Here is a 13,327-nt window from a genome sequence, read left to right as displayed (position 1 = left end):
TGAAAAAGTATGAAGGAATTGTTCAAAATTCACCAAAATTTCACCACAGTGTCTTAAAGCATTAAAAGTATTGCACACCAAATTTCAGAGCTTTAACCCTTAAATTAACGGAACCGGAGCCGTTTTTACATTTAACCCCTATACAGTCCCAGAATGAGGCTCTGTCTATAACTAGAAAGGCCCCCATCTGAAAAAGGTGTCCAACACAGTGCCTGCCGTTTTTCTAAACGTTCCCCAAGAGCATTAAAGCATTAAAAGTATTGCACACCAAATTTCAGAGCTTTAACCCTTAAATTAACGGAACCAGAGCCGTTTTCAAATTTAACCCCTATACAGTCCCAGCTATATGCTTTGCTGAGACCCAACCAAGCCCAGAGGGGAATACGATACCAAATGACGCCTTCTAGAAGCTTTTTTAGTGATTCTTAGATCCTCACACATGCATCTGCATGCCTTGCTCTCCAAAAACAACTGTGCAGTAATGGCGCGAAAATTAGGCCCCCAGACTAAAAAAGGTGTCCAACACAGTGCCTGCCGTTTTTTAAACGTTCCCCAAGATTATAATGCCAATTATAAGCTACAATCTGCATAATATGCCCCAATAAAGTAATCGTTTTAGCCCATAAAAATGTCTACCAGTTTTTAAGCCCTTTTTTAAGCCCTTTATTCTTTTATATTTGACTAAGAAAATGGCTTACCGGTCCCCATGAGGGGAAATGACAGCCTTCCAGCATTACATGGTCTTGTTAGAAATATGGCTAGTCATACCTTAAGCAGAAAGGTCTGCTAACTGTTTCCCCCAACTGAAGTTACTTCATCTCAACAGTCCTGTGTGGAAACAGCAACCGATTTTAGTTACTGTCTGCTAAAATCATCTTCCTCTTACAAACAGAAATCTTCATCCTTTTCTGTTTCAGAGTAAATAGTACATACCAGCACTATTTTAAAATAACAAACACTTGATAGAAGAATAAAAACTACATTTAAACACCAAAAAACTCTTAACCATCTCCGTGGAGATGTTGCCTGTGCAACGGCAAAGAGAATGACTGGGGTGGGCGGAGCCTAGGAGGGATCATGTGACCAGCTTTGCTGGGACTCTTTGCCATTTCCTGTTGGGGAAGAGAATATCCCACAAGTAAGGATGACGCCGTGGACCGGACACACCAATGTTGGAGAAAGTATATATGGTCTGATCACAGGTAGTACCAAAACAGAACTAGGGTTATGGTTAGAAAACAGGAAAAGTATATATAGTCAAATCACAGGTAGTACCAAAACAGAACTAGGGTTATGGTTAGAAAGCAGGAAAAGTATATATAGTCTGATCACAGGTAGTACCAAAACAGAACTAGGGTTATGGTTATAAAACAGGAAAAGTATATATAGTCTGATCACAGGTAGTACCAAAACAGAACTAGGGTTATGGTTAGAAAACAGGAAAAGTATATATGGTCTGATCACAAGTAGTACCAAAACAGAGTTAGGGTTATGGTTAGAAAACAGGAAAAGTATATATAGTCTGATCACAGGTAGTACCAAAACAGAACTAGGGTTATGGTTAGAAAACAGGAAAAGTATATATGGTCTGATCACAGGTAGTACCAAAACAGAACTAGGGTTATGGTTAGAAAACAGGAAAAGTATATATGGTCTGATCACAAGTAGTACCAAAACAGAGTTAGGGTTATGGTTAGAAAACAGGAAAAGTATATATAGTCTGATCACAGGTAGTACCAAAACAGAACTAGGGTTATGGTTAGAAAACAAGAAAAGTATATATAGTATGATCACAGGTAGTACCAAAACAGAACTAGGGTTAGGTTTATAAATCTGTTTCTAAGCACTCTCTCTTTAAAATAGTCAAGATGAAACACTGAAATAGGTTATAAAATTACTTCCAGGAACACTTTAGTTGCTTCTCTTGATTAGATTCAATATCCATCATTGAAAGCACTAAATTCAGAATTGTTACATAAAGATCTGTCTTCAGATTCAATTACAAGATTGAGCAATTGTGAATCAAGTCATTTTCCAAGAAATGTCTTCTTCCAAAGTAAAGAAGTAACATTATGTTCAGAGAAATGTGTAAATGCGAATAATAATACCATTTTAATAAAGATACTTTATTTGTCCCCAAATCCTTACTGAAACAAAAAAACTCAGATTTTAGAGTATTTTCTAAGTCTGTTATATGCTGCCTGTGAAAACTAACATAAATAAATCCTTGTTTTATGTTGGGCTGAATTACATTACCTTTATCTCCTTCGTGTAGTCATCAGAGTCATTAAACATATCCTCTCTGCAGACTCTTGCAATCTCTCCACTTGATTTCTGAACAAAGTATGTGAAATCTCCACAATCATGGATAATAGATGCTAAAATAAGTATAATAGAATTAATCAAAGCTCCATTTTTTATTTTTAACTATTTAACATCCATTAGTTGTATTATACAAAATTAAATAATTATTTGTTCCTCATTCTTGATTTTAACCTATGAGCATGATGGTAGAGTATATAAACACAAGTACAAATAGAATCGCAAGGTGTGAAACAAATATTGCAACACTCCCTATATGTGTTTTAAGTACTGGTTATCAGAATCAAAACTGGGAATCCAACTGAAACGAACATATACAATGGCCATTTCACATGTCTTAAAGGGACAGTCTAGTCCAAAATAAACTTTCATGATTCAGATAGGGCATGTAATTTTAAACAATTTTCCAATTTACTTTTATCACCAATTTTGCTTTGTTGTCTTGGTATTCTTAGTTGAAAGCTTAACCTAGGAGGTTCATATGCAAATTTCTTAGACCTTAAAGGCCACCTCTTTTCAGAATGCATTTTAACAGTTTTTCACCACTAGAGGGTGTTAGTTCACGTGTTTCATATAGATAACACTGTGCTCATGCACGTGAAGTTATCTGGGAGCAGGCACCGATTGGCCAAACTGCAAGTCTGTCAAAAGAACTGAAATAAAGGGGCAGATTGCAGAGTCTTAGATAGAAGATAATCACAGAGGTTAAAAGTATATTAATATAACTGTGTTGGTTATGCAAAACTGGGGAATGGGTAATAAAGGGATTATCAATCTTTTAAAACAATAAAAATTCTGGTGTAGACTGTCCCTTTAAGGTTACATTGCAGTTGTTTTGAATTAACTCTTTTCTACAATGCATAAGGGAAATGCTCATCTACATGTGTGAGATTAACCTAATGTAATTTGAATCCATCCTGATTACTGTTAAACAATATGGATGCCATTTGTATATAGGCATGATGGGTATACCAATTATGGCCTAGATTATGAGTGGAGCACAAATTGCGCTTTCATAAGCACACTGACATTAAAAGTTAGGCGCAATGCGAACGCAAGGTTTCCTGGAAGTCTTGCGCTCACAAGAGCGCCCTTCCATAAGCTCCAATGGGAGCCTCATTCTCATTTACAAAAAAAAATGATGCTGAACCTGAAAATCTATAATGATACTATAACATTTACCCTTACATTCACTGAGTGAATAAATACCTAGAATGAGGGGGGTGCCAGGGTATATATAGAAAAGCTATCCAATACAAGAAAGAGAAAGAAATATATCCCTCGGGCCCACACTTAAATTGTGGAGATCATGAGGTGAAGCCCAATGTTAAAACTTAACTTTTACTGTTACAACTAAAACTAGTGCTAAAATAAGCACAAATATAAAAACAATTAAAAGAAACATATAACACTGTCTGAGCACAATGGAGAAAAAGATACAAAAATTGCGTCAACCATCAATCACAATAAATCACAAATAGGAGGAAAGACAAAGAAGCTCATTTGATAAAACTCAGGCGAAACGCGCTTCAGGCGTTCGCCTGTCTGAGCACTATTTTGAGACTTAATTGTGGTTATTGTTCATATGTTCGCTATAGGAGTTCGTATGTACTGTTATCAATACTTGGGATATACCCCAGATGATTCCCCGACTTTTTAGAATAATTGTGTAGTGACATCCGGCGATAGTTTAACAGATAAATCCCTGGGATTCACGCAAACATAGTCTCCTATTTGATAGGGATCTTTTTGATATATCGCTATTGCTATACAATGGGCCTCTCTGTCTGTGTATAATAGCTTTCATTTGTATCCTTTTTTTGTGTGATTTATATATTGTTATTGATGGTTGACACCATTTTTTTGTATCTTTCTCTTTATTGTTTCTTTTAATCGTTTTATAGATTTGTGCTTATTTTAGCACTAGTTTTAGTTGCAATAGTAAAACGTTAAGTTTTAACATTAGGCTTCACCTTATGATCTCCACAATGTAAGAGTGTGCCAGAGGCTTATATTTCAGCCTCACTCTCATGCTTTGAGACATGGCAAAGTACCTAGCGCAGTGAAAGGGTCAATTTGCACATCGTTGGAAAAATAAAAACTATATATGCATATAAATATATACATACTGTATATACACATATTAGCGCATACATATATATGTATATGAGCATATACATATATATTTACAGTTAAATCACAGTCACACATAGACCACAATGTAAAGGCACTTTCAGTGCTTTTTTTTTCTTTTCCAAAAACCCCACATCCCCTCACTTTATCCCCTTATAACTGCTTTATGCAATTAAAAAATTTTTATTTTATAATGAACTACTGTCCACTTTATTTGGGGGGCAATTGGGGCACATTTTTTTAATTAACGAGAGGTTTGGCCTCTGGTTAATTGCGCTAGGGTCAAAGTGCTCCCGCAAGCTTGTGGGAACATTAACCAGCCACTTGTAATGGCTGGTTATTTAACGTACACCCGTAACCGGGCACATTTGCCCCTTTACAAGAGCATGTTAAAATAGCGCTCCACTTGTAATCTAGACCTATGTTTGCTCAGTGATTATACTGACACTTTTAATATTTTTTAAATCTTTTGTTAAGTATTTTTTCTGTTGTTATTTCCAATCATTGATTAAGAAAGCACCTTTTCTGGTTTGTGTTACATGTGCAGTAAGTATTAAACTGTAAGGATCACTTCCCTTAAAGGACATCGCTGCCTACCCTGGTTCTCCTTCACTGTGCATTTAGAATTGTCTTAGTCTTGTGGCGCTTCAGGAAGACCAAGCTTGATAATTGTCTGTTGTTCTTTCTGGCTGTGGTTACCGCATTCACCTCAAAATAATAGTGAGCCCAAAATAATGTAATAACATCACACACAATGTGGGACTAAATGGAAAATACTTTTATTGGAAACACTCATGAAACAGCAGGATATACAGCTTATATAAAAATTATTAAAAAAACAATTTTATAAGCTCTACTCATTTCAGCAGCAGTATTGCCTTTTTCAAGAGCAAATTATCGATAGAAAGAATATAAACTGTTATAAGATTATCTTGTACGCTTATATAGTTTATTTATATATATATATATATATATATATATATATATATATATATATATGTCATAATATTGCCTTGATCAAGAGCATATAATCGATTAAAAGCATACAAGATAAGCTTATAACAGTTTTTATTCTTTTTATCGATTATTTGCTCTTGATAAAGGCAATATTATTGTAAAAACTAGTAGATCTTTTACAATTATTTTAATACATTTATACAGGCTGTATATCCTGCTGTTTCATGAGTGTTTCCAATAAAAGTTGACTCAGCTGAACCGTGTGAGTAATTCCCATTTAGTCCCACATTGTGTGTGATGTTATTACACTATTTTGGGCTCACTGTTCTTTTTGGATGAATGGGGTAACCACAATTGAAATGAATAACAGACAATTACCCAGCTTGGTTTTCCTGGAGACACAGCGCCACAAGACTAAGCCAAACCCTTTCTGACTTGGCCAGATTTACATCTGAAATCAAGAAGAAAACTACAGGAAATTAGTTTCTATTAGAAGGAAGTGGCGGCAACTTATCGCATCTTCTAAACGGGATTTTAAAAGTTCTCACACTGTAAATCGTAAAACCTCTAAGTGAGAAGGATTACTCCATTTCTATAATGACATTTCAAAAAAGTTGCTGAAATTGAGAACCTCACTATAGAGAAACAAAATTTATGCTTACCTGATAAATTTATTTCTCTTGTGGTGTATCCAGTCCATGGATTCATCCATTACTTGTGGGATATTCTCCTTCCCAACAGGAAGCTGCAAGAGGATCACCCACAGCAGAGCTGTCTATATAGCTCCTCCCCTAACTACCACCTCCAGTCATTTGACCGAAGACAAGCAAGAGAAAGGAGAAACTATAGGGTGCAGAGGTGACTGTAGTTTAAAAATAAAAAACACCTGCCTTAAAATGACAGGGCGAGCCGTGGACTGGATACACCACAAGAGAAATAAATTTATCAGGTAAGCATAAATTTTGTTTTCTCTTGTAAGGTGTATCCAGTCCACGGATTCATCCATTACTTGTGGGATACCAATACCAAAGCTATAGGACACGGATGAAGGGAGGGACAAGGCAGGCACTTAAACGGAAGGCACCACTGCCTGTAAGACCTTTCTCCCAAAAATAGCCTCCGAAGAAGCAAAAGTATCAAATTGGTAGAATTTAGAAAAAGTATGAAGCGAAGACCAAGTCGCCGCCTTACAAATCTGTTCAACAGAAGCCTCATTTTTAAAAGCCCATGTGGAAGCCACCACTCTAGTGGAATGAGCTGTAATTCTTTCAGGAGGCTGCTGGCCAGAAGTCTCATAAGCTAAGCGAATTATACTTCTTAACCAAAAGGAAAGAGAAGTTGCTGAAGCCTTTTGGCCTTTCCTCTGACCAGAGTAGACAACAAACAATGCAGATGTTTGACGAAAATCTTTAGTAGCTTGTAAATAAAACTTTAAAGCACGAACCATGTCAAGATTGTGTAATAGACGTTCCTTCTTTGAAGAAGGATTAGGACACAGTGACGAAACAACAATCTCCTGATTGATATTCTTATTAGATACCACCTTAGGAAGAAACCCAGGTTTGGTACGCAAAACTACCTTATCTGCATGGAAGATCAGATAAGGGGAATCACACTGCAAGGCAGATAACTCTGAAACTCTTCGAGCCGAAGAGATAGCTACCAAAAACAGAACTTTCCAAGATAAAAGCTTGATATCTATGGAATGCAGAGGTTCAAACGGAACCCCTTGAAGAACTTTAAGAACTAAATTTAAACTCCATGGCGGAGCAACAGGTTTAAACACAGGCTTGATTCTAACTAAAGCCTGACAAAATGCCTGAACGTCTGGAACATCCGCCAGACACTTGTGCAAAAGAATAGACAGAGCAGAAATCTGTCCCTTTAAGGAACTAGCTGACAATCCCTTTTCCAATCCTTCTTGGAGAAAAGATAATATCCTGGGAATCTTGACTTTACTCCATGAGTAACCCTTGGATTCATACCAATGAAGATATTTACACCATATCTTATGATAGATTTTCCTGGTGACAGGCTTTCGAGCCTGAATTAAGGTATCAATGACCGATTCGGAGAAACCACGTTTTGATAAAATCAAGCGTTCAATCTCCAAGCAGTCAGACGCAGAGAAATTAGATTTGGATGGTTGAAAGGACCCTGAAGTAGATGGTCCTGCCTCAGCGGTAGAGTCCATGATGGAAGGGATGACATGTCCACCAGATCTGCATACCAAGTCCTGCGTGGCCACGCAGGCGCTATCAAAATCACCGAAGCTTTCTCCTGCTTGATCTTGGCAATCAGACGAGGGAGCAGAGGAAACGGTGGAAACACATAAGCCAGGTTGAAAGACAAAGGCGCTGCTAGAGCATCTATCAGCGCTGCCTTGGGATCCCTGGACCTGGATCCGTAACAAGGAAGCTTGGCGTTCTGACGAGACGCCATGAGATCCAGTTCTGGTTTGCCCTAAAGTTGAATCAACTGTGCAAACACCTCCGGATGGAGTTCCCACTCCCCCGGATGAAAAGTCTGTCGACTTAGAAAATCCGCCTCCCAGTTCTCTACTCCTGAGATATGGATAGCTGATAGATAGCAAGAGTGAACCTCTGCCCATAGAATTATTTTTGAAACCTCCAACATTGCTAGGGAACTCCTTGTTCCCCCTTGATGGTTGATGTAGGCTACAGTCGTGATGTTGTCCGACTGAAATCTGATGAACCTGACCGCAGCTAGCTGAGGCCAAGCCTGAAGAGCATTGAATATCGCTCTTAGTTCCAGAATGTTTATCGGAAGGAGTGTCTCCTCCTGAGTCCACAAGCCCTGAGCCTTCAGGGAGTTCCAGACTGCACCCCAGCCCAGAAGGCTGGCATCTGTCGTTACTATTGTCCAATCTGGCCTGCGGAAGGTCATACCCTTGGACAGATGGACCCGAGATAGCCACCAGAGAAGAGAATCCCTGGTCTCTTGATCCAGATTTAGTAGAAGGGACAAATCTGTGTAATCCCCATTCCACTGACTGAGCATGCAGAGTTGCAGCGGTCTGAGATGTAGGCGGGCAAACGGCACTATGTCCATTGCCGCTACCATTAAGCCAATTACTTCCATACACTGAGCCACTGAAAAGCGAGAAGTAGAATAAAGAACACGGCAGGAATTTAGAAGTTTTGACAACCTGGCCTCTGTCAGGTAAATCTTCATTTCTACAGAATCTATCAGAGTTCCTAGGAAGGAAACTCTTGTGAGAGGGGATAGAGAACTCTTTTCTTCGTTCATTTTCCACCCATGCGACCTCAGAAATGCCAGAACAATGTCTGTATGGGACCTGGCGGTTTGAAAATTTGACGCCTGTATTAGAATGTCGTCTAGGTAAGGGGCTACTGCTATACCCCGCGGCCTTAGGACCACTAGGAGTGTCGCCAGAACCTTCGTAAAGATTCTTGGTGCCGTAGCTAACCCAAAGGTAATGCCTGTCTAGGAAGGCGAACCGGAGAACCGATGATGATCTCTGTGTATCGGAATGTGCAGATAAGCATCCTTTAAGTCCACGGTAGTCATATATTGACCCTCCTGGATCATAGGTAGGATGGTTCGAATAGTCTCCATCTTGAAGGATGGGACCCTGAGAAATTTGTTTAGGATCTTGAGATCTAAGATTGGTCTGAAGGTTCCCTCTTTCTTGGGAACCACAAATAGATTTGAATAGAAGCCTTGCCCCTGTTCCTCCTTTGGAACTGGGTGGATCACTCCCATAACTAGGAGGTCTTGAACACAATGTAAGAATGCCTCTCTCTTTATCTGGTTTGCAGATAATTGTGAGAGATGAAATCTTCCTTTTGGGGAAGAAGCTTTGAAGTCCAGAAGATATCCCTGGGACACAATTTCCAACGCCCAGGGATCCTGGACATCTCTTGCCCAAGCCTGGGCAAAGAGAGAAAGTCTGCCCCCTACTAGATCCGTTACCGGATCGGGGGCTGATCTTTCATGCTGTCTTAGAGGTAGCAGCAGGTTTTTTGGCCTGCTTTCCTTTGTTCCAAGCCTGGTTAGGTCTCCAGACCGGCTTGGACTGGGCAAAATTTCCCTCTTGTTTTGTATTAGAGGAAGTTGAAGCTGCGCCACTCTTGAAGTTTCGAAAGGCACAAAAATTAGGCTGTTTGGTCCTTAATTTGTTGGACCTATCCTGAGGAAGGGCGTGGCCTTTTCCTCCAGTAATATCAGAAATGATCTCCTTCAGTCCAGGCCCGAATAGGGTCTGCCCCTTGAAGGGAATGTTGAGAAGCTTAGACTTTGAAGTAACGTCAGCTGACCAGGATTTAAGCCATAGCGCCCTACGCGCCTGAATAACAAAACCTGAGTTCTTAGCCGTTAGTTTGGTTAAATGAACAACGGCGTCAGAAACAAATGAATTGGTTAGCTTAAGAGCTTTAAGCTTGTCAAGGATATCATCCAATGGGGTTTCTACCTGTAGAGCCTCTTCTAAAGACTCAAACCAGAAGGCCGCAGCAGCAGTGACAATGCATGCAAGGGGCTGGAGAATAAAACCTTGTTGAATAAAAATTTTCTTAAGGTAACCCTCTAATTTTTTTTGTCCATTGGATCTAGAAGAGCACAACTGTCCTCGACAGGGATAGTTGTACGCTTCGCTAGAGTAGAGACTGCTCCCTCCACCTTAGGGACCGTTTGCCACAAGTCCCGTGTAGCGGCATCTATGGGAAACATCTTTTTAAAAACAGGAGGGGGAGAGAACGGTACACCTGGTAATAATTTCTGAAAACCTCTTAGATATTGGAAAAACATCAGTGTAAACAGGCACTGCTTAGTATTTATCCAATTTACACAATTTCTCTGGGACTACAATGGCGTCACAGTCATCCGGAGTTGCTAAAACCTCCCTGAGCAACATGCGGAGGTGTTCAAGCTTAAATCTAAATGTAGACATATCTGAATCAGGTTGAAGTGTCTTCCCTGAGTCAGAAAAATCACCCAAAAATAGAAGCTCTCCTTCTTCGGCTTCTGCACATTGTGAGGGTATATCGGACATAGCTACTAAAGCGTCAGAGAGCTCTGTATTTTTTCTAGTCCCAGAGCTGTCTCGCTTTCCTTGTAACCCTTGTAACCCTGGCAGTTTGGACAATACTTCTGTAAGAGTATGATTCATAACTGCTGCCATGTCTTGTAAAGTATATGCAATGGGCGCGCTAGATGTACTTGGCGCCTCTTGAGCGGGAGTTAAAGGCTCTGACACGTGGGGAGAGTTAGTCGGCATAACTTCCCCCTTGTCAATTTCCTCTGGTGATAAATCTTTTAAAGCCAGAATATGGTCTTTATAACTTATAGTAAGATCAGTGCATTTGGTACACATTCTAAGAGGGGGTTCCACAATGGCTTCTAAACATAATGAACAAGCAGTTTCCGCTATGTCAGACATGTTTAACAGACTAGTAATGAGACCAGCAAGCTTTGAAAACACTTTAATTAATGTGAAAAAGCAGAATATAAAAAACGGTACTGTGCCTTTAAGGGGAAAAAACAAACACAAAAACTGCAAAACAGTGAAAAAAGCAGTTAACTCTATGAAATTTTTACAGTGTATATAATGGACTAAAATAGCATTGCACCCACTTGCAAATGGATGATTAACCCGGTTATAACAGTCACAAGCAAACTGCCACAGCTCTACTGTGGCTCCTACCTTCCCATAAAATGACTTTTTTAGGCACAAAAACCATTTACAGAGGTCCAATATGTCAGGGGACTCCTTCAGGGAAGCTGGATGTCTCAGAATGTAAAAACTACTGCGCAATTAGAGCACGAAAATAGGCCCCTCCCACCATGCTTTACTCAAAGTCAGAGGGCCTTAAAAAACTATTCCTAGGAGTAAAATAACAGCCATGTGGAAAACTAGGCCCCAAATAAAGATTTATCACCTCAGTAAAAAACGTTCTTTATATATATATGCAAACGTTTTACATACTAAGCCATAATAGAAAGTAATATGAAAATTACCCTTTACTGCAAGCATGATGCCAGTCGTTATTAAATCACTGCAATCAGGCTTACCTTAACTATATCAGGCACTGTCAGCATTTTCTAGTTCTTATCATCCTCAAGAAAAAAAAAATATACTGAACATACCTCAGGGCAGTTAATTCTGCAGGCTGTTCTCCCAGCTGAAGTTTCCCCATACTCTTCAGTTATGTGTGAGAACAGCAGTGGACCTTAGTTACAACCTGCTAATATCATCAAAAAGCTCAGGCAAATTCTTCTTCTAATTTCTGCCTGAGGTAAAAAAACAGTACAACGCCGGCACCGTTTAAAAATAACAAACTTTTGATTGAAGATAAACTACACTAATTCACCACATCTCTCTAGCTACTTCCCTTGTCGAGAGCTGCAAGAGAATGACTGGGGGTGGCAGTTAGGGGAGGAGCTATATAGACAGCTCTGCTGGGGTGATCCTCTTGCAGCTTCCTGTTGGGAAGGAGAATATCCCACAAGTAATGGATGAATCCGTGGACTGGATACACCTTACAAGAGAAATGAGGTTTATCCTTGGGCAATTTCTTGTACTGTAAAAAGTTGGCAACATAAGGTTCTGCAACTTATATACTGTGACTATTAAAAACTCGATTTTTTACTCCTTATCAAAACTAAACACGTTTCAATTGTGAGAAATATGTAAAATCCTATTTTAAATGGGAAAAATCTGGGAACATTTGTATAAGGTGTAACAGGTAGGTTTCTGACAACTTCACAATTTAGTTTCAGCTCTGGTAACCTGTGCTCAAGCAATACTAGCACTTGAGTAAGAAAATGTTACTTCCAAATTGTGATACCAGCGCACAGATGCTTGCGATATACTCACAGTATGGATTTCACTACAGAGCAATTTACAGTAAAAAAAAATTTCTTGTAATATAGACCATAATAAATTCTTGAGACCAGGGCTCATCCCTCAATGTATTGTTATAATCTTATTAGCCTATCATTTTTGTGTATGCCTTACTGAATTATATGAGAGCTCCATAGGAGAAACAAATACAAATTCAGTTAAAATTTGCACTGGTGTATTTGTTTGTGTGTTGCACTAGGCATGGCTAGATCTGCTGTCACTGAACTTCCCACCCCAACAGTTTTAGCACATATTTGCATCATATATTTCTCACAACCAGAGGCTAGGGACACATGGAGAGGCCATGCGATTCCACTAGACAACCAGGGATCACTGATTTGTAAAATATTTCATAAACAAACAAAAATTAGAGATCGTATGATTAAAAAGTGTTATGCCAGAACTATCCTTCAAAATCTGATGCTATACTAAATACTGGTGCCCTAGGCACAGGCCTAGGTCAAAATACATTCTTGATAAATTGCATAATAAATTTTCTATAGAGACATTGGGATCAATTTATTAAGCTGTGTATGAGGCTTTGGAGCCCCAGGGTTTCAGGGTCACGCAAGTGAGTCTGAACCTTTAGTTAAATAGCTGCGGCCTTAAGACCGCTGCTACTTAACCCATCCTCAACCTAAAGTGTGGCTGATTTTAATCATCCTGATCTGATCAGATTGGAATGATTGACAGCCCCTGTTTGCGCAAGATTCAGTGTGTGCAAGAAAGGGCGGCATTGCATAAGCAATAGGTTTTGCAATGTTAAATAATGACAGTGGATGCTGCGTGATTGCTATAAGGCCGGACAGACAAGGACATAATAGCAATCCTTGTCTGCCCGACACTTGATAAATGGAGCGCCCATTGTGCTTTATGTACATTTTCAAATTAAGTTATAGGAGTAGATTTATCTATAGTCTAGCGGACATGATTCGCTGTAGCAAATCATGTCTGCTCGACCTCGCTAAATGCCGACAGCATACGCTGTTGGCATTTAACATTGCACAAGCATTTCTATTGAAATGCTTG

General features: G+C 39.3%; 1 protein-coding gene across 1 annotated transcript in view; it reads right to left on the bottom strand.

Moving 5' to 3' along the window:
* Positions 1 to 13,327, bottom strand: part of VWA3B (von Willebrand factor A domain containing 3B) — a 486,211-nt gene that overhangs the window by 65,648 nt on the left and 407,236 nt on the right. Inside the window, exon 27 of the mRNA XM_053707714.1 lies at positions 2,257 to 2,378. Coding sequence (XP_053563689.1) covers positions 2,257 to 2,378 — 122 coding nt within the window. The remainder of the gene's footprint in view (positions 1 to 2,256; positions 2,379 to 13,327) is intronic.

The sequence above is a fragment of the Bombina bombina genome, chromosome 3 (assembly GCF_027579735.1).
Source record: "Bombina bombina isolate aBomBom1 chromosome 3, aBomBom1.pri, whole genome shotgun sequence".
Taxonomy (NCBI): Eukaryota; Metazoa; Chordata; class Amphibia; order Anura; family Bombinatoridae; genus Bombina; species Bombina bombina.
Note: the sequence above shows the minus strand (reverse complement) of the source record. Positions and strands in the feature narration are given on the sequence as shown.